The sequence below is a fragment of the Molossus molossus genome, unplaced genomic scaffold (assembly GCF_014108415.1).
Source record: "Molossus molossus isolate mMolMol1 unplaced genomic scaffold, mMolMol1.p scaffold_m16_p_4, whole genome shotgun sequence".
Classification (NCBI taxonomy): Eukaryota; Metazoa; Chordata; class Mammalia; order Chiroptera; family Molossidae; genus Molossus; species Molossus molossus.
Window position 1 is genome coordinate 70,922,345 of NW_023425377.1, and position 21,814 is coordinate 70,944,158.

At 55.4% G+C, this 21,814-nt stretch overlaps 1 protein-coding gene across 7 annotated transcripts in view; it reads right to left on the reverse strand.

Moving 5' to 3' along the window:
- ADGRL1 (adhesion G protein-coupled receptor L1) overlaps window positions 1-21,270 on the reverse strand; it is a 44,534-nt gene extending 23,264 nt beyond the window's left edge. For all 7 annotated transcript variants that reach the window (XM_036239900.1, XM_036239902.1, XM_036239897.1 and 4 more), the window contains exons 1-3: window positions 21,085-21,270; window positions 6,169-6,333; window positions 2,137-2,350 (exon numbers count right to left, since the gene is read on the reverse strand). In XM_036239900.1, the coding sequence (XP_036095793.1) occupies window positions 2,137-2,350; window positions 6,169-6,238 (284 nt within the window). In that variant the 5' untranslated portion in view covers window positions 6,239-6,333; window positions 21,085-21,270. The remainder of the gene's footprint in view (window positions 1-2,136; window positions 2,351-6,168; window positions 6,334-21,084) is intronic.
- Window positions 21,271-21,814: the final 544 nt, after the last annotated feature.

Here is a 21,814-nt window from a genome sequence, read left to right on the forward strand (position 1 = left end):
CGGGCACAGGTTTCCTTTCGGGGTTATGAAAATGTTCTGGAACTAGGTAGGGATGGTGGTCGCAAAACTTGTGAAACATACTAAATGCCACTAAACTGTTCACTTTAAAACAGTGAGTGTTATGTTATGTGAATTGCACCTCAACATCGAGAAGAAAAGGGAAAGCCGCTGGCCGTCCAGCTGCAGAGAGCATGTGGCGGGTGCAGGAGGCAGAAGACGGATGAGGTGGTGAAGGTCTTCTCAGCTCCGAGCACTGTGTTTATTCGGGGGTGTCTCTGTCAGAGCAGTGACTGCACTCTAACTGATACACAGCACCTCCAGGTTTAAGACAGTAGAGTAACAGCCTCATAACACTCCCTCAGCCCTGGTAACCACACTGCTCAGCATTTTCCCCTCTGGAAATGAGAACCCATGAGCATCGAAACTGAGCCAGTTGCTGTGCTGGATGCTGGGGAGACACCACAGATCCCAGAACCGGAGCTGAATAAACTCTAGGGGAGAATGAGGTGAGGGAGGAGGAAGGAGGAAAGGGGTTCCAAGGAGAAGGGGGCACTGCCCAAGTAAAGACTGGGAGGTTGGACTGTCACCACCCATGCAGGGGAGATTGGAAGGGAAAAGGGACAAGATTAATGGAGGGGCACAGATGTTGGACAGAGTGAAGTTGGGAGGGAGGGGATGAAGCGGCTCTAGCCTGGCCAACCAGTCTGAGCCACCTGAACACACACGTCTGTCCTGTGCCGAAAACTCTCTGTAGGCACTCAGAGTCCCGCCCAGTGACATATTCTAGAATCCTCTGCCTGAATTCAGGGAGCTGCAGAGCCGGCCCAAGCCCTCCTTCCCTTTTCCAGTTCTATGCCCTGGGTTCCGGAGAATCCTGCATTCTCACAGGTATTGGGCAAAAATTCAGTGAGTGCCTGCTGCGGACACAGCAGTGACAGACAAAACTTCCTGTCCCTGTGGGGCTGACAGCCCAGCAAGGGAAGACATAAAATAAATAACATAAAGAGGCAAAATACCTATTGGAACTGTGGTGGAAGTCAGGGCTAGAAGAGAAACAAAGCAGAGAAGCGGTGAGGAAATGGGAGCTGTGATTTTAGAGAGGGTGGTCAGGCAGGCCTGGAGGGGAGGTTAGGTGAAAAACCCCCGAGTGAGGGGAGGGAGGAGCCATGTGGCTGCTGGGGGACAGCAACACAGGCTGGGGGAACGTCAATGCAAAGGCCCCAACAAGGCCCTTAGGGGAAGACGCCCGGTGTGTAAGGAGTAGGCAGGATGGCTGGAATGGAGTGAGAGGGGGAGCATGGAGGAAGTGAGGGCTGGGGGAGGAAAGGGCAGAGCATGCAGGGCCTTGCAGGCTGAGGGAGGACTTGGGATTTGGTTCTGAGTGAGGTGGGAGCCAGGTAGGATTCTGAGCAGACCTGGGATGGTTCCAGATTCTGGTGCTCACAGATGCACTCTGGCTACTGTGGAGGGAACAGGCTGTAGAAGGCAAGAGAGAGCAAAGAAAGGGGGCAGAAGGTACTGTGGGGGGTGGGGGTGGGGTATGGACTTGGTAGAAACAGTGGTCAAGTCAGTAAAATTTGAAGGAAGTGTTGACCAGCTCTAAGTGGACAAAGGCTTCTGCAGATTTGAGCACCCAGTGCCTCTGCCTGGCATATCCCCACTCACTACATCCCCACGTACAGGCACTACCATTCTCATACTCACACTCACATGCACTTCTGCCATCTGTATTCAGATGTCACCTCCTCAGCGAAGCCTGGTCAGATTCTGGCCCTCCCTCAGCTCCCATGACACCTGCACCCTGTCCCGCCATTGCCTTTACATTGCAAGCCCTCGCCACCTCCCTGTAATCTTGGTATGGGCTTCTGGAGGCATCAGGCTCATGTGTGTATATGTGCGTGTGTGGGGGATACAGAAGGGTGGGCGACAAGATGAGTGGGGATGGGCTGGGTCTCTGCTGTTTGCATGGCACCTGGCACCTAGCAGGTACTTGGGAAATGTGTGTGGAACACAGAAGAGGAAGATGGAAGGTGACCACTGTGCATTGTCCAGGGAGTGCATGGAGGACAGGCACGGTGTTCAGAAACTCCCAAAACTGCCACCACCCTGCCTCTGAGAGTCCCGTGGGCCCCTCACCTCTGCGACATGATCTTGAAGGCATCAGGCAGGTAGCACTGCACATTCTCCATCTGGAAAGGGTCAGCATCGCAGATCTTATCGTCCGTGCGTCCGTAGTTGGCATTTTCCACCATGATGACATCGCTGCCTGGGCACCGAAGCTCGATGGGGTAGCCTTCACATGCCAGCTCCCGGCGCATCAGCCCAAATGGGAGCCCAGCCCGGCTCAGGCCTGTGGGGAAAGGGGGCAGGGTGTCATGCTCAGGGCATAGGGAAGGGAGGGAAGACCCTGCAGAGGCACCACTTCCAGCTTAGCTGTATCTGGGACACATGCTATATGAACCTCAGTTTATTCATCTGTAAAATGGGCTTCTCAGTGTACCCAATGTAAAGTCGTTAACCTGCTCAAAGAGAGTTTGGCTTTTGCTTCAGGACCTGGAAGAGCCCTCCAAGCCCTTGGAATGTTCTGCCTGATAAGAATGTCAGTTTACTGGGGGCCTTGGGCCATGCCAGAGAGTCTGTGCTCTGTTAGGGGTTGAATTGTGTCCTTCCTCCCTAAATTCCTATGCCAAAGTCCTAACCCCTAGGACCAAATTTGGAGATAGGGTCTTTATAGAGATAATCAAGTTAAAAGGAGGCCAGTAAGATAGACCCTAATCCAATATAAAAAAAAGGAAATTTGGCCTGGCTGGTGTTGCTCAGTGGTTGAGTGTCGACCCATGCACCAAGAGGTTGCTGGTTCAATTCCCAGTCAGGGCACATGCACAGGTTGTGGGCCTGATCCCCAGTTGGGGGCACACAGGAGGCAGCCAATCAATGTTCCCTCTTACCGATGTTTCTATCTTTCTCTCCCTCTCCCTTCTTCTATCTCTAAAAAATAAAATAAAAAAATACATTTTAAAAAGAGAGGAAATTTGGACACAGAGACACACCAGAAGGAAGACCATGTGGAGACAGAGGGAGGAGATGGCCATCTATAAGCCAAGGAGGGAGGCCTGAAACAAATCCTTTCCTTGCCGCCCTGAGAAGGAACCAACCCCACCAACACCTTGAGCTCAGACTTCCAGCCTCCAGTACTGCGAGGAAATAAATTTCTGTTGTTTAAGCACTTCCATCTGTGGTACTTGGTTACAGCTGCACTGACAAGCTAGTACACTAACAATGTGGTTCAGATGGGAGCTTTGGGTCATGAAGTATCGGTTGACCTCTGGAGGGGCTGGAGATCAAGGTCAGCCATGTGGGTGGTCAGAGCCCCAGCAGAGATGGTGGACACCGAGGCTCAGGGGAGCTTCCCAGGGTGGCACTGCCAGGAGAGTTAACACTGTCCACAACCACTGAGGGAGGGGACAACTGCAAGCTCCATGCATGAAACTCACCTGGATGCTGCCCCATGTACCTTTTCTCTTAGATGATTTAAATCTGCATCAGTTCACTGTAATAAACTGTAAATTTAATGGCATTTCTGAATTCTGTGAATCCTAGCAAACCATCAAACCTGAGGATGGTCTGAGGGATCCCTGAATTGCAATTAGTGTCAAAAGTGAGGGTGTGATCTTGAGTGCTTCCCAAAATTTATACCACCCCACACAAGGTGCAGACGTGGCATTGGGGTGGGTTATGAACTCATATTCTGGAAGAAACCACAGAGCCTGACTTGCCACTTCCTAAATGACAGGCGAAGCATGTCATTGGCCCAGGGATCAGCAGCCCCAGAATCACACTGCAGCTGGTTCAGAATGCAAATTATGACCACCTTACCCCTAGGCCTGCTGAATGAGGAGGGGTCAAGTCAGGAGCCTTTGATCTATACACCCACCAGCAATTCTGATTTTCACTCGTTTGGACAGCCACCCTGTAGCCTCCCTGGGCCTCAGTTTCCTGATCTGTAAATGGGCACTCATTGCCCAGAGCCCTACTGTGAGGATTCATGCGCTAGGAATGAATGTTTGTGACAGGGGTGCTGAGCCTGGTGCTGTGAACGGTGAGGGCGCCACCAGGAGGGTCCTCCTCATTACCACCTGGGAAACCTCACAGAGTTGTGTGAAAATGAAAGAGCACACCCTGGGCAGGCTCAGCTCTCGGTGGGGTTGCACTGTCACATCGGTCCCCATCATGTGTCATACAGGAACTGAGAGCTTGAACTGATGGGTTTAAATCCCAGCTCAACCACTCCCTGGCTGGTGGCTTTGTCCAGTCACTGACCACCTCTGTGCCTGGTCCCTTCCCCGAGGAGCTGACAGCTCCACCTCATAGTGCCAGGGTGCGGGAGGGATGCGGTGAATGCGGCAGTGCACAGTGAGACCACGGGGTGTCGATTACTGTTATTATTAAGATGATTAAGGCAGCTAGTCTCTGCAGGACAAAGTGTGCGTGGCTGGGTCCAAGCATGCTGAGGCATCCACCTTCCCAGACACTGGTCCCAGCCGGGCCTTGCTGGATGCCAGAGGGAAGTGGGGATGCACAGAGTGGCCCAGAGGCTCCAACATGGGCATCTGTTATTTGTAGATGAAGAGAAGGTACCAGTGCATAGGGGTAGCAAAGCTAAGCAGGCCTCTTCTCTTTTTCTTTTTTATATCCTCACCCAAGGATATTTTTGCATTTATCTTGAGATAGAGCCGGAGGGACAGAGGGAGGAAGTGAGAGGGAAACACTGAGTGAACGCCACCCACACGACTCCAACCAGGGCTGGAGACAAACTGTGACCGAGGTTCGTGCCCTTAGCAGGAACCAAACCCGGGACTCTCTGGTCTGCAGGCCAATGCTCTAACCACTGAGCCAAACTGGCCAGGGCAGCAGGCCTCTTTTCTAAGAACTGGTCCCTCCACTGTTGGCTGGGGACCCATGGAGAATGGCAGCTAGGCCCCTGGGGTTTTCTGGGGTGAGTTGTCCCACTTGGGGGAAAGTTTTACATGTGTTCCTCTAGCACCATCTGCTTCCACAGCTAATTTTAGACCTTCCTGGGTCTGGGAGGCAGGCTGGGGGTGGAGGGCTGGCTCAGAGGGGCCTAGGGGGTGGAAACAGCCCCTCCCAGCCCAGCTGGGACTATAGGGCAGGACCTGGATGGGCAGAGACCTTGGGCACTGGGGAAGCAGAGGGTGCCAGCTGGCCAGAACAGTACCAAGGCCCTGGGCATGTTTGAATAATGCCTCCTCCTCTTTTTTGGCTTTCTAAAGGTGGAGCTACATGATGGGGCACTGGGAAGCAATGTTCACTGTCAGTGCCCTCCAAATCGGCCTCAAGAAGTGGGCAGGGGGCATGCCCCCGGGCAAGGGGGAAGGCCAGCAGGCCCCTTCTCTCTGCCTCCCTCCTTGCTCTGCCCTTGCCCACCATGGGACCATAACTGAGTAGCTGGTAAGGGTAGATGGGTAGATTTGTGGGGCACTAACTGTGGCATGCACAGGATACCAGGGATGGCACAGGGCTGAGCTGGGTAATTTGTTGTTTTTATATTTTATCCTCACCTGAGGACATTTTTTTTGCATTTATCTTCAGATAGAGCAGGAGGGAGAGAGGGAGGAAGAGAGAGAGAGAGAAACATCGATGCGAGAGAGACACATCGACCAGTCGCCACCCACACAACCCCAACTGGGCCGGGGACAAAATGTAACTGAGGTACGTGCCCTTAGTGGGAACTGAACCCGGGTCTCTCTGGTCTGCGGGCCGACGCTCTAACCACTAAGCCAAACTGGCCAGGGTTAATTAGTTGTTTTTAAATTAAGTGTTAATGGGCACACTTTAATTAAGCCTCTTCCCAGTGAGAGCCAGGAAGATGTAGACGTGTGTACACACACACACACACACACACACACACACACACGAGCCTCAGCTCACCAGGAAGGCTTGCATCCCAGGCTCTGGGACCCCTGGGTGTTGGAGGTGAGGGTCTAGGGACCTTCAGTGTTGCTGGGAATGCGTAACCACCAAGCCTTCCTCTGGCCTGGTTCCTGAGGTGTGGGTGGGGTGGGGGCCTCAACAAGTAGTCCAGAGGTATTTCAATATTCTGCCCATCCTCCCAGCCAAGGTTTGGAGGCATGGCCCAGTAGCACCTACCTTGGGTGGCCGAGGTGACCAGGACGGCGGTTATGCAGAGACTCCACAGCACAGCAGCCAAGCGGGCCATGGCAATGGCTGGGGGTGTTTTCAGGGCTCTCAGTGGCTTGTACAGGGGTCCTTGCCCTGCATCACCAGGTGGGCACCACGGCCTGGCCCACCAGCCTGGGGAGGACAGGGAGAGTGAGGTAGGGTCCACCCCTCAGCAGGCTTAGAAGGGGCTTTTGGGCAACCCCCTCCTGCTGGTGGCCAAGGGCATCTGTCCTGCAGGCCTGACAGGGGCCAGTCCATGTCCAACACCTCCACTGACAAAAGCCACACCCTCTGCCCAGAATCTGCCCCCTTCCAGGGCCCCGGGCTCATACCACTCCTATCCCTACTCCAGCAGACAGAACAGCCTTTCTGGTGACAGAGGCAACTCATCAGGACATCACCAGGCAGGCCTCAGTCCCTACATCCTGGGGAAAGGGACCCTCTGGAAGCCTCTTACCCATTCTGAAGTCCCGACCCTGCCCATTGGCCCCACAGCCTAGCTTCCTCACCTGCAGAGCACACAGGGTGGGGACCAGGCATCCTGGCTGGGTTTGCAGCACCCCCTTCATGATCACCGGCAGGAATCTAGGCCCCACCCCCAGCCCCCTACTTCCTGTCTCTCTTACTCTGGTAGTTAATTAGAATCCAGCTGGCTGGCACCATATATCGGGGAGTAGGGACAACTGAGTCCCCTCTTTCCTTCCCAGAGAACCCTGGAGTAAGCTGGAGACAGGCAGGCGGGGAGGGGGGAGTGCAGCCCCCTTGAGGGCCAGGGAGGGTAAGGAAGGGGTGAAGGTTGTGTGCCCAACCCTGCCTGCTCTTCCCTATCCAGGGGCTGCTCTAGCACAGAGCAAGGTTCTGACCCTTTCATTTCCTCCCTCTCAGTCACTCCTCCCACTTCTTGCTGCCTCAGTTTCTTTTTTATTTTTATTTTTTTATCCTCACCAGAGGACATTTTTTCATTTTTTGTTCAGGTAGAGTGGGAGGGAGAGAGAGGAACAGAGAGAGAGGAGAGAAACATCGATGTGAAGAGACACATCGAGTGGCTGCCACCCGCACGACCAACCAGGGCCAGGGACAAACTGCAACCGAGGTATGTGCCCTTAGCGGGAACCGAACCCGGGTCTCTCCAGACCACAAGCCGACGCTCTAACCGCTGAGCCAAACCGGCCAGGGCACCTCAGTTTCTTTGGGATGCTCTTCAGTTGCATGCCCAGATCTCTACTCTCGGCCCTTTGCTGTGTCTACACCCATTTTGCCACGTGTAGCCCAGCCCTAGCAGCACCAGCCTAGCCAGGAATTTGCTAGAAACACATTCTCTGGGGAGGGCCAGCACCTGTGTTTTAACCAGCCCTATAGTGTATGAACCCCCACTCTGTCCCCTCCTGCTGCCATCCCAGCCTGTCCCACAGGCTCAACACCATCCACCACCCAAAACTTTCCCAATCTCTTATTTCCAGTCTGGAACCTCTCAACAGAGACACAGCTACTTGCTGCCGCGCCCCCCTACCCCCCCAATGAAAGCTTATTGACTGGCCCAGTAAGCTTTCAGACCATGTCTCTGCTCCAGTCACCCCTGCCTCTTGCTATTCCTCCACCACACCAAGCCCTACCCCAGGGCCGCACTTCCTTTGGACAGTTATCCACATGGCCACCTGCTCTGCTCCCTCATCACCTGTAGGCCTTTGTTCAAATGTGACTACCTAGCGTATGGAATGGCCCCTGCCCAGCAGGGATCATTGGGTTGTTTTGCTCACAGCCCCATCCCCAGCTTCTAGAACAGGCCCAGCACACAGCAGTGAATATTTGTTGAATGAATCTCAGACCCCAAACTAGGAGTCTGCCTCAGTTCCTTGCCTCTGCCCCCCTTCATAAACTCTGTCAGCAACCCTGTGGGCTCTGTAAAAGATCTCACCCATCTGCTCATTTCTGGGCCTCAAAGCCACCACCCAGGAGCAAGCCACTAGCCTGCTGCACCTGGACACTGTCCTGGCCTCCACACCTGCCCTCCACTCAGTGCTAAGGGATCATTTAATGACATAGCTCTCTTTGCTCTCCACTGAAGCTCCATTCCTCACCAGGGTCTAGAGGCTGCTGGTGATCGGGGCCACCAGGTTACCCAACTCTTCCATTCCTAGACTGCTGCAGCCCCCTTCTGCCCCGCCTGCCCCACCCCCAGCCTTTGCCTGGGCCGTTTTCTCTTCCAGGATCCCTTACACCTGCTGCAGTCTTTCCCCGTTCAGGCACCAGCCTCCTGCCACGTGCAATGGGACAGTGACTTCACAGAATAGCCCCGAGTCCCTGCAGCAGCTTTCTGCCCCTTTCCCACCCCACAGCAGGACACTGCCCCCACTGCCCAAACTCTCCTCCCACAGCCCTGGCTGGACATGGCCTGTGGCACGTTTGGTTCATTTCACAGCATTTTATAAGTTTACACTGGGGGAAGCGCGTTCCTCACCAGCTCATTTCTCACCCCCACCCCATCTTCCAGCCTTGGTCAGGCTCAGGAGAGGCACTGACTCAGGCTGATGGACACTCCCTTCCCTGTCTCTCCCTGAGGCACTTAAACTGGTTATCAGGAGGTTAATGCTGGGGAGGATGGGGGCCCAGGCTCTGAGGACAGCTAACCCATATGGGTCTGGGTCTTGAGTCTGCCATTTATGTGCTGTGTGACCTTGACCAGGTCCTTTACCCTCCCCCACCCCAGTTCCCTAGTCTGAATCTGCAGGGTTATGGTAAGGACCCATCAGAGGGTGCTGTCCACAGCACAGTGTGAGTCAGGCCACAGGGGAGCATCCATCCAAGGGGGGTGGTTCCTATCCTTCCTGCTAGGCTGCACCCCAGGACCTTGGAACCCCAGTGGGGAGTCCCCAGGCCTCTTCCCTGTCCTTATCTTCCTCTTGAGGATCCCAAACAGCCTCATGGCTTTAGCTACCATTTATACTGTGACTGCCACATTCAAGCTCCAGCTGCCTCCCTCCTCACCTTCTACACCTCCACTGCAGTTTCCGACATTCCTTAAGCCTGACCAGACCAAGACAAAGCCCCCCCACCATCAATCAGCCCATGGTCCCACTATCCTCTTCGGTCCTTGGGCCAAAACCTCAGTAGTCAAATCCTTTGGCTCCTCTGTCCTTCATCCCCACGACATCCAGTTCAGGAGCAAGTCCTGGGTTTGTGCCTCCAGGACATTCCTGTCTGTCCATCCTTGGCAGCCACCCTCCAGACCCGGGCTCACCGCCTACCCAGATGGCCCTGACCTCTTTCCTACTGCACTCCAGCCCTCTTACTCCCACACTCCAGGTTCGCTCAGCGGATAGAGGGGCCTTTTTAAAAATTACGGTTTTAGCCCGGCCGGTGTGGCTCAGGGGATTGAGCATCGTCCCATGCACTGAGAGGTCTTGGTTTGATTCCTGGTCCGGGCACATGCCCAGGTTGTGGGCTCAATCCCCAGTAGGGGGTGTGTGGGAAGTAACTGATCAACATTTCTCTCTTAACACTGATGATTTTCTCTCTCTCTAAAAAAAAAAATCAATGAAAACATTAAAAAAAAAACTATGACTTTAGCCCTGGCTGGTGTTGCTCAGTGGTTGGAGCATCAACTCGAACTGGAGTGTCTCGGGCCTGATTCCCGGTCAAGGGAACGTAGCTAGGTTGCAGGTTTGATCCCAGTTCTGGTGGGGGCGCCTACGGGAGGTAACTAATTGCGGTCTCTCTCTCTAAATCAATGGAAAAAATATCCTCAGGTGAGGACTACAAAAAAAAGTCAGTGGCATTAATTACATTCTCAATGCTGTGCCACCACCACCATGGTCTATTTCCAAAACTTTTACAATCAACCCAAACAGAAACTCTGTGCCTATTAAGCAAAACACTTCTTTTCCCCTCTCCCCTTCAGCCCCTGGCAAATACTAATCTGTTTTCTGTCTCTGTGGATGTGCCTGTTCTGGACATTTCAGATAAACGAAATCACTCAATATGATGTTTTCAAGGTTCATCTAAGTTGGAGCACATGTCAGAACTTCATTCCTCTTTATGACTGAATAATATGCCACTGTATGGATGGACCACATTTAGTTCATTCATCCAAAGATGGACACTGGGTTGTTTCCGCACAGGGTCTTTTCAAAGATAATCTGAACAGTTTGCTCCCAGCTTAAATTCCTGCAACAACTCCAATTCCATGGCCCATGAGGCCACACATGCTGACTCCTGCCCCTGTCCCCTCATGCTCCCGCCACCCGGCCTGTGTGCCCAGCTCTGCATCCCTTAGATCTCAGCTCAGGTGTGTACTCCTCAGAGGTGTGGGCGGGCCTCCAACACCCTGCCTCACAGCACCTTGCAGTCAATGCCTGCCTATCCAGCCCCCACCATCCTCTAACCTCCTGTGCCCTGTTTTCCTCTTGGTAAAATGGGGATACCTCATAGGACAGCTGTGCGATACGATTTCACACACAGGAAACACTTAGGGCCACACCTGACACATAGTGAGTGCCAAGTGTCTCCTGCAGCAATAGTTCCACTGTCACCACGGATCACGTCTCTGCCATGTGACTTGACCTGTCCAGTTGTGGATTTCTTTTGTACCCTCAGGAGAACGGAAGCTCCTGAGACTGTCTCCTGGTGCCTAGACATGCAGTAGGTCCTCAAATAAATATTTACTGAATGAACCAAGGTGAGTGAGTGACTAAGGATGGTGGTGGGGGCAGCCGGAGATGGGACGTCTGCCCCGTGACCTGGGCCAAGCTTGGCCCACACTGGCTAGGCACCAATGCCTCAGAAACACAAAAAGTGTTCCCCAGGGGCTGCCAGCTGCTCCCCAAGGCCCCAGGAACAGCTCCCCCGAGAAGCCCCAGACACACCCAGAACCAGCCCCAGCTCAGGAGCTGGGCCCTGCAGCTCCCATCCCCTTCCTTCCTGGCCTGACGGCACGTCCATCCCACTGGAGAGTTTCACTTGCCACCTGATGCCCACCTAGGTGGGGAGGCCAGGCGTGGGTATGTGGGAGCCACCCGGGAGACCCAGGCCTGACCAACCCTGAGGCCTTTAGAGAGGGCTAGTATGGACTAAATCTTGTCTTCCCCCGAAAAAGATATGTTCGAGTCCTATCCCTCCTATCCCCCAGGACCTCAGAATGGGACCTTACTTAAAAGAAGTAATCAAGTTACAGTGAGGTCATTAAGATGGCCCCTAACCAGTAGAACGGGTTTCCTTATAAAAAGGGACAATTTGGACACAGCTATGCACATGCGGAGAACTCCACGTGAAGACAGAGGCAGAATCAGGGTGATGGGTTTATAAGCTAAGGGACCCCAAGGGCCGTGGCAGCCACAGCCAGCGGGGAGGCTGGGTAGATTCTGGCCTCGGAGCCCAGAAGGAGCCAACCCTGACGGAGCCATGACCTTGGACTTCCGGCCTGCAGGACTGAGACAGTACATTTCTGGCACTAAAGCCACCTAGTCTAGGGAACTTGGTCACATCAGCCCTAGGAAAATCACAGAGGGGTTAGGACACATGGAGGTGAGGGGCAGAGGGGGGCAGGACCTTGGGGAACACCGCTTCGGGGAACCTTTCACAAGCTGCAGGGCGGTGCAGAGCTGCTGGGATCTCTGGTGTTTGACCACCTGAGGTGCCAGGCGCAGCAACTGACACATGCTTGTGCCGAGCACGGTGCACTTGTACCTCACTTAATCCTCATGAGAAACGAGTCACGGGGAGGGACCCACATTTCATAGATGAGGAAATCGAGGTCCCAGGGGTACCTAACTGGTAAGGAGGCTTTGAATCCAGGCAGACTAACCCCCCAGGCTGGGCACTGAGAATTGGGGACACCCTGGGGGCCAGAAGAACTCCCCTCCAGGCCCCACTGCATTTGTGTAAGTTCTCAGGGCTGGACTTCCGGTGGCCTACACCCACGGGGCCAGCTGAGCCTGCACCTGCACCTGTTGCCACCTTGAGCCTCAGTGGACTTGAATGGCCCCAGCTGAACCCAAAGGAAGCAAGGCTCACTGCCCTCATGCTGAGAGAGGGACTGGGCCCCAAGTGGGGCTGATTCCCAGGTTGGGCAGGGGGCCCACCTGCCTCACACCTGCCACGGTGTTTGTGCCTGAGCCCCTGACCCCCAGGTCGGTCTCAAGTCAAGAGGTGGGGGACAACGCGCAACCTGGTGGTGGGTGTTGCAGCCTAGGCCCTGTCCTCAGGTGCCCTGGGACAGGGCAGGGCAGGTGACAGGAGAATGGGCTGCTGGAGGAGAGGGGGCACCTCCCACTTGCCCTAGAGTACAGCTGCCATAGCAACCCTCTGTGCTCAAGTGGGTGGGAGTCTGAGTGCCTGGGGGGTAGATCCGACTGTGGGGCTCTGAGCCCCTCACTACCCACCCTCCACACAGTATCTCCCATTCCCTCCTCAGCAGATAAATCCTCCCTGAGCCCAGAAGCCGAGAGCCCAGCTCCACAGGCCCTCCTCCTCCAGAAAGCCTTCAGGCATGACAGAGTGAGCAAGGGGCAGGCCCTGGATCTGAATCTGCTGTGCTGCCTTGGGCAGGGCTCTTGGCCTCTCTGAAACCATTTCCTCATCCCTATTCCAGACGAACAGATCTACCTCACACAGACAGAACAAGTGCCCAGAGCATGGCCCTCCTTCAGGAAAGGAATTGTGGGTTCAGGGAGGGCAGGATCCCTGCCAAACAGTCATCTTCCCATTTCTGACATTTCAGCAGTGGGCAGCGGGTCCTCCTGGGTGCTCAGTAATGTACAGTAATCCTGGACCCCTCTTCTCCTCTCACCCCCACATCCAACCCCAGCAGCTCCTGTGGCCTCCCCTTCACAATCTTCACTTCTCCATACCCTTTAGCCACCTCCCTGGTCCCGTCCCATCATTTCACCCCCTACACCAGCCTGGTGGTCCTCTCCCAGGTCTCCTGGCTCCTGTTTACACTGCCCACAACCTGTTCCTCCCATAGTGGCCAGAGGGCACCTGTGAGCACCTGAGCACCTGCAAGCCTCTCCAAAGATCAGAACCCTCCACTGCTCCCACCTCACTCAGACCAAAAGCACAAGTCCTCCTGTAGCCTACAAGGCCAGCAAGGCCCTGCCCACTCTGCCCTGGCCCCTCCCTGCCCTTACCACCTGCTTGCTCAGCTCCCATTTTCCTGGTGGAAAACTCTGGGCACAGTCCCACCTCAGAGCTTTTGCACGGGCTGTTCACTCTTCCTCGGCCACCCAGACAGCTCCTCTCTAGCCTCCTTCGGCCTTTACTCAAACACCGCCTGCTCAGGGAGGCCCTGCTGGCCCCAGCACCCCTACATCCTGTTCTGGCTTTTTTAGGCCCACCGCACTCAGCGCTGGCACCCCAGCCATGCATCTTACTTATCTGCAATACCATCTGGGGTCTGCCTGTTTTGTAAGCTTTATTTATTTATTTTGGGAAATTTTTTCTGTACTTTTAAATGGCCAAACTTGATTATATCAGATGCTTTTTTAAATTTAAATTTTATTTTTTTATTTACAGTTTATCTTTATTGTTGAAAGTATTACAGATATTCCTTTTTATCTTCCCATTGACCCCCTTCTCCCTGCCCCATTGTTTTCACCACTCTATTGTCTGTGCCCACCGGTTGTTTTTTGTTGTTGTTAATCCTCACTAGAGGATCTTTTCACACTGATTTTGAGAGAGTGGATGGGGGAGAGAGAGAGAGAAACATCGATGTGAGAGAGACACACTGACATGCCTCCTGCATGACCCTGACGAGGCCAGGGATCAAACCTGCAACCCAGGTATGTGCCCCTGACCAAAACTGAACCTGCGACCCTTCGGTCTGCAGGCCAATACTCTAACTGCTGAGCCAAACTGGCCAGGGTATTGCTTGTAAGTTTTAAAAGATCACTCTGGCTGCCGAGTGGCACTGGACTGCAGAGGAGTGGGGTCTGTTCATAGTATCCCCTTTCCCCAGAGGCCTCCTTTCTGGTCTCCCTCCTCTGTTTGCCACTCCCACACTATCCAATCTCCACCGTGTAGCCAGGGTGATCTTTGCAAAACGAAAACCCAATCATGTCCCTGCCTGCCTGCAATTCTCCATGGCTCCCTACTGCCTCAGTGTCCTAACAGAGTATCTCAGGCCTGATCTCCTGCTACTTTGTCATCACCTACTCTGTTCTCCCAAGGTACTTTTTCTCTGCACACCCTCCCCCTCCCCAACTCTCTCTCTCTCTTTCACACACACACACACACACACACACACACACACTGTGCTGGGCCTCCCCCCCCCCCCTTTTTCCCCAACACTCTGCCTACCAGGACTGCATTAGTCTTCCCACACCCACACTAGCAGCACATGAGGCCTCCACCTTTTGCTCCCCTAATTGGATTTGGACTCTACTGTTGATTGGCTGTCTTTTCCCCCACTGAGCACTCCACAGGGAAAGTTTCATCATGGCTGCTTGGCACTCTGTTGCATCCCTTGCCCCAGGCCAGGAGCATGTACTTTTGTTAATTTGTTTAATGAACTAAGACAAAACAAATCCAGAGAACAGGTCAGTTCATTCAGTGGATAGTTACCCAGTTCCCACCAAGTCACAAGTGCTTTGGGGGAAGATAAGCCTGAAGGGGAGAGACTGGGGGTAGGAAGTAGACAGAGACTGCATTGTTGAGGGGGTGACATTCTGGCAGAGGTCTCAGGGAGGTGAGCCATCTAAGTACCTGGGGAAAGAGGACCCCAAGTCGCAGGAATAACATGTGCAAAGGCCCTGAAGCAGGATGTGGAGTGTAGCTTCAGCCAGGAGAGAGAGGGGGAGTAGGAAGAAGAAAGGGGGATGGTCACAGAGCAGACCATGCAGGGCCTTGTGGGTACTCTCCACCCCCACCCCTCTTCTTTCCTCCACAAACCTGCAGTTTCTCCCATGGCCCCTTTCCTCCGCCTTCCAGCCAATCATCCACCAAGTCATGTCAACTCAAGACTGGAAAGCCCCCTACCAGCCTCTCTAACATCTCAAGGCCTGCACTGGAGCCCTCACCTCGACAGACAGCCGCAGTGCCTGCCTTCCTGCCCTCTCAGTGTTCTTCACCGGCAGCCAGAGGGAGCTTATGCTGGACATTCACACCCTGTCCTGTGGGCACTGATCTATCCACAATTCTTCTCATTCCCACGGACAAACAAAAATGCAAACTCACAAACTAGTCCTTTGGCCCCTAGACCACGAGCAAGATCTTCCCTTTTTTCTTTTGAGCCACCACCTACTTTGTGACCTCAGGGTAGGCCCCTCCCTCTCCCTCTCCTTCCCCTCCACTTTATCCTTCCTTCCTCCTCCAGGTCACAGCTGAGAAGCCCCCTCCTCCAGGAAACCCTTCTAGGGTGGCCAGGCGCCTCCTCTGCTCCCCACCACAAAGCGTGGTACCACAGTGCCTGGAGGTCTATCTCCCCATCAAGGTGTTCACTGCCCGGCCCTGAGCATCCCACTCTGGGCTCAGCAGAGCAGAGCTGAAAAGTCACAGAAGCCAGGGCCAGAAGCAGAGGGCATGGAAGAAGGCTCTGGGTCCTCTGGTGCCACAAGGTGCTGGCAGTGCAGGGGCAGGGTACGGGATGCAGAGAACAAGGGAGGGGGAGACAGTGCTGGCATCCCATGCTTGTTCGAGGACCAGTGAGGAAGCCAGTGTGACCAGTGGGGAGTGAGCACAGGAGAGTAGGAGGATAGGGCAGGGAGGCTACACTGAACTCACCCCAAATGGGGCTGCCCCCTGCTGATGAGGATGCATCCATGGGTGCCCCAAGCCCCACTATCATGGGCAATTTGGGGTGTTCTAAGGCAGGAGTCGGCCATCCATGGCCCGGTCACCACCTGTTTTTGTGCAGCCAGTGAATTAAGAATGGTTCTGCCACTTTCAAAGGGTTGAGAAGAGGCAGAGGAAGAATACGCAAGAGTTGGTAAGTGGCCCACAAAGTCTCCAATACTTACTATATGGCTCTTCATGGAGAAAGTCTGCAAATCCATGATCTAGAGCTGTGCTTCTTAACCCAGGGTGGAGGTGGAGATGTGTGGGGGAGGGAGGACCAATTTTGCCCCCAACCTCAGCCACATGACAATGTCTGGAGACATTTTTAGGTGTGACCACTAGTGTGTGTGTGTGGGGGGGTATGCTACTGGTATTTAATGGGAGAAGACAAGGACAGCCCCCACAAAGAATGATGTGACCCCAATGTCAGGACTGCCTTGGCTGAGACTCTGCCGTGGGCCCCTCACCTGCCTGTACCACCTCACCTGTCTGTACCACCTCCCCAACAGCAGACAGGGGCCCCACCTGACTTCCTGGGTATCTTTAGCCTCTGAGGAGGGGCACTGGCTATTTTTAGCTTCAGCATCTATTTATTAAAATTTTTATTTCCCCAAATTTTGGATTTGGAGTGTGGCATGGGGCCTCTACTTGGCTAGTTCCCCAGGGCCAGGGCAGACCAAAAAAATAGGTCCCACCCAGCCGGTGTGGCTCACTGGTTGATGGTTGACCCATGCACCAAGAGGTTGCTGATTCGATTCCCAGTAAGGGCACATGCCCAGGATGTGGGCCCCATCCCCAGTGGGGGCATGCAGGAGGCGGCGAATCAGTGTTCTCTCTCATCGATGTATCTATCTCTCTCTTCCTCTCCCTTCCTCTCTTTCTAAAATCAATAAAAAACAAAAACAAAAAATAGGTCCCATTTCATGAGAGACAAGGTGGGTCAGTGCCCCAGGAAGAGGTAGAGGAGGGGCTGCTCAGGCTTTGACCTTGGGGCTCCTATCTCTGGCAAGGGCAGGGGCCCCACATTTCTCCTCTGAGCTCTAAACTCTATAGCACATACAGCCCACAGGAAAGCCACCTGCCCACTCAGACACCCTTACCCACAAATACCATGAGGCTACCTCAGAGACAGTCTGCCCAGGTGTGCCAGAGGACAGGTGCAGAGCTGGTCTAGCCTGGCCTCTGGCAGGCAGCCTCCAATTCCCCCAAGGGGTCCAGGGCAATGGGAAGCCCTAGCTATTCATGACCATGGGAGTCACCCTGAGGTCTCTGGTCCAATATGAGGCCAGGCCCCCTCATATTAACTCAGATAAGATTTCTTGAACACCTACTGTGGGCCAGGTATGAGTCTAGGCACCTGAGATCCAAAAGCAAACCAAATAAATTTCTTGAGCATATGGATCCTGGTCAGGGAGACAAGCAATAAACAAACAGGCGGAATAAATCAAGAAATTACAGAGTGCGACAAGCCATCAGTGTTATGGAAAGTCAGGAGGCGAGTAAAAGGCTCCAATTTTAAACAGGCTGCATGAGGTAAAACTTACTAGGGAGGTGACAGTTAAAACAGGTGAGCAAGCAAAAGCTTTTCAGATATCTGGGTGAGGTCCCAGGTGGAAGGACAGCCAGTGCAAAGGTCCTGGAGTAGAATCATGCTTTGCATGTTGGAGGAACAGCAATGAGAGAGAGGGCAAGGAAAAAGAATTTGGACCCCAGGACTCCCTATGTCTGGGACTGTTACAGTGCTGGAATGCAGGGCCTGCTGCCTTCCAAGTCTGGGGCTGTTCTTCCCCAGCTGGGACCCTGGTCGCTCTGAAGGGGGAGATACAAGCCTTCTCCCCAACTCCTATGATGTGAGCCCTTGACTGAAATCACTTATGTGTCACTAGACTGTGAGATCCATGAGGACAGAACCAGGGCACTGTCCCCATGGCATTCCCAGCATGGCACCTAGTAGAGAAGGCACTTGGCAAATGCATGAAGAGGTGACCTGGCCTCATTCCAAGGAGCCCCTTATACACACACCTGGGTACACACCTGCAGGTGCACACAGAATACACACAGCAGCTCACACGTGGAGCTACACACACACAAACACAGGGCCAGCCCCTCTGCAAAATTCACAAACACCAGCACATAGGAGACTCCTATGAACGTAGGACCAACTTGATGACATGTGGTCCCTTGCTGGCTCAGCCAGGTCACCATCCAAATCATTCACAGAACAGGTGCAGAAAGACAGACAATGACAATACTAGATTTCCCCCACCTTTGGACCCCACTTTTCTCTTTCATTAGGGTGGCCAAGACCTAGTCCAGAAAGGGCCATGGCTCAAGCATGCACCTTCAGGGTCACTGTAGTCAGGACCTGGTTCCAGACCCAGGGAACCCCCACCTAGGGAGCCCCTCCTTTTGCCTCCCCACAGAGAGGCCTGGAGGAGGGGAAGTGTCTGGCATCTGGAAATCGGATTCTTGAGAGGAGCCCACACAGAAACCAGAGCCTTCCGTGTCCTTGGCCACCCGTCTGACTGGAGAGGTAACAGGGCAGAGACCACTATGGAGCCCGCAGTCGGACAGGGGTGGCAGGGATCCCACTCCTTTTCCCCATTAGGGGTACCCACTCCAGGACCTAGCAGCACAACCTCTTGGGATCTGAAACCCGACCCCAGATGCCTACACTGGGGCTGAAGCCCCACACCATCTCCCTCCAGCCTGGGGGACACAGGGAGGACAGACATGTAGATGGCACAAATCCCTGTATGCAGGTCCACTATCCTGGAGCCCAGACCTTGATGCAAACAGTCTCAGGAGCAGCCCAGGCACTTGCCAGCCCCTCCCCCACATAACCACAGGGTCCTCCTTGGGTGCCCCCCCAGAGAAGGGGTTCCCTAGGGCAGGCTGGGAATAGAACTAGGCTTTGAGTCTCCTGCTTTCCACCTCCTCCCTACAGGGCCCACAGCCCAGCTGCACTGGTCCCCAGCTCCCTACCCTCCCCCACCCTGGGCGCCATCTCCACATCCAAGGGCAGGCATCAGTGCACCCATCAGTGATCAAGCCCTAAGACAACTCCCCACGAGTGGGGGTTGGGACCAGCGCCCAGTGGAGGGAGGGCAGGCCTAGCAGGGCATCAGAGACCAGGAGTGACAAGCATAGGGTGGGCTGAGGCCCTGCAGAAGGTCACTGAGGAAGAGGAAGGTGGTGATGCCAGCAAGAGGGCTGGCACTCACATGTGCATGTGCACATGTGGTTCAGAGCATGGGTGCGATTACTGCCAGCCAGGGATCGAATTAGTTCCCTTTTCCTCTTTCCAGATGATTTTTCATCTCTGTAATTAATGGGCAAGTCAGTTCTGAACAGCATGGCAGGCAAATTGCTAGTTAGGAAAATCATGGATAATTTTCTCGATATGATAATGAAGGTTGTATTCCTTCTCTTATTCTCCCCCTTTTCATCCCACTTTTAAGTAATAAATTCAACATTAGTAAGAAGGGAGTGGCGAGGAAAGAGAAGTCAGCTGGGGCCTGACCCAGGCCCACCCAGAGTCCTTAGCCCCTGGCCACTGGGCAGGCAGAGAGGATGACAAATGGGGACACTCTGTGGAGCACCCTGACCAATTCAGGGTGATCAATTCTGGGTGTCAGGCCTAGGAGACCTGGTGAATGGCAGGAAGCCAGCCCCAGGCTGTTGGCCTGGGTGAAGAGGTTGAGTCTGGGGTCAGGTTACAAGCTCAGGCCAGCCCCTGGGCTGCCCAAGAGGGAAGAGTCCAAAGGTCTCTCTCCAAGCAGTATTTGAGGTCAACAGGCCCAGAGCAGACATCCACACTCAGGTGTCCCACACACCTGTACCCACATTGTCCAACCACCTTTTGACAGTGACTCCCCTTGCAGCTAAGGATACAGAGCAAGCCAAGAGAGGTAGAAATAGAGATAGAGATAGCGGTATAGATAGAGGTAGAGAAAGAGAGAGAGAGAGAGAAAAAGAGAGAGAGAGAGAGAGAGAGAGGGAGGCACCAGCCATCTTGGCAGCCATTTTGAACCCCTCCCCCTACTCCCCTAGGCACACCACATGTTTGGATATAGGCAGAAAAACCCAGGCTCAGGGTCCTGCAGAAGCCAGAAAGAAAGGGGGCCCTGCCTCAAGACTGGGATGGAAAGACACCCACGCAGCTGCCACGACTAGGGGGAATGGGGCGGACCAGTAAGGTACAGTGAGGTGCTGGGTAGGGATGGGGCTGGGTGCTGACCTAGACTGAAAGAGTTGGTACTGGGATACGCGAAGAGGCCGTGTACAGGCAGGGTGCTGTCTTTAGATGGGAGCCAGGGGTGCACTGGGGGGCATTTTCTGGCCATGGCTGGAGCACACACAGCACTCCCCAACCTCTTCTGGCTCAGACTCCTGTCCCAGGACCCTCAGACGGGAGGATGGCAGTGAAAACCCCCAACACCTGGTGCAGGGGGAGGGCTCGTCCTCAAAGCTCGAATCCTAGTAGATCAATTCTGACAGCTTCCCATTCTTAACCGAGTACCACGGAAAGAAGATGCTGCCGGGCTGCAGCACTCCTCCTGACAGCGGCGCCCAGACAGACCCCTCCCTATACCCCGCGCCTCCGCTTCCCAAAGAAAAACAACCCCAGCCCAGCATCCTGCGGTGCCAGCCCCCGACAAGGCTCCTCGGAGGCCTGGGTCTCGCGCGCGGCGTGCACACGCACCCTCCCGGCTCACACCCAGACACCTACACAAACAGGGCGCCAAGCACCCGCGCGCACACGCACCGGGGACACGCAGGCACCGCCGCGCCGCTTCCCCACAAAGGCTGGTGCGCGCGCGGGCACACGAAGCCACGCGCGGGCACATTCACGGTCCCCTCCCCCCGCAGGGTCCCCGCGGCCGCCCATCCGCACCCCTGATCGCCGGGCGCTCCGTGGGGGCCGTCTTCCCGGCCTGGGGGTGAGGTGCCAGCAGCTCCTGACTCCCCTCCTGCTCTCATGCGATGACCCGCGGCTCCAGCATCCCCTCCCCCTTCGCGGCCCAGCCAGACACAGGTTCCCATCCTCTCCCTCTTGGCCCGCACACCTGGCCCAGGTGCAGTCTCCCTCGTCTTGTGCCCACAGATACTCACCTGTCCAGCGCCGCTCTGAGCTGGGCCCTGTGAGTCTCTCCTGCGGCTCCGCGTACCCGGGCCCCCCGCCCGGCACATCTCCCGGAATCGGGACGGGAAGGAAACGGGTGAGGGGTAGCGGAGCGAGGGCGGCCTCCGTGTCCCCTCCTTCCTTTGGCCCAGCACCGCCGCCACCAACCAAAAAAAAAAAAAGGCGGATCACACAGCTCCAAAGGCGGCCTCCTCGCGGCGGCGGCGGCGGCGGCGGCGGCTCGGGGCTGGGGGCGAATGGCTCTGCGCCCCTCCCGGGGAGGGAGGCGGCTAAGGCGGCGGGGCGGGGGCGGTGTCAGAGCTCCGGGGGCTGGGGCGAGGCGGAGCCCCCCGAGGCGGCGCCGGCCGCGGCCTGCATCTCCCCCGCAGCTCCGCGGCCCCGACGGAGGTGGCACGTGTGCGCCCAGGAGACTTCCCAGCCCCCCCGGACGGCAGCGGCCGAGGGGTTAGCGGGGCAGCAGGGGCGCCCCTGCAGCCCCCCGCCGCCCGGCGGCGCAGCTTCGGGACCCGCGCAGCCCCATCCGCCGGGGCCTCCTCGGCAGACGGCGGGGCGGGGGCGCCGCAGCGCCAACAGCTCCCGCGCCGACGGCTCGGGCTCCCCGCAGTGGCCGTGGGGGGCTCGGGTGGGGGAGCGAACGGCGCGGAGTCTGGCGGGGGCGCGGCTGGAAGCTGGCGCGGCGGCGTCGCGCCCCCGGGGCGG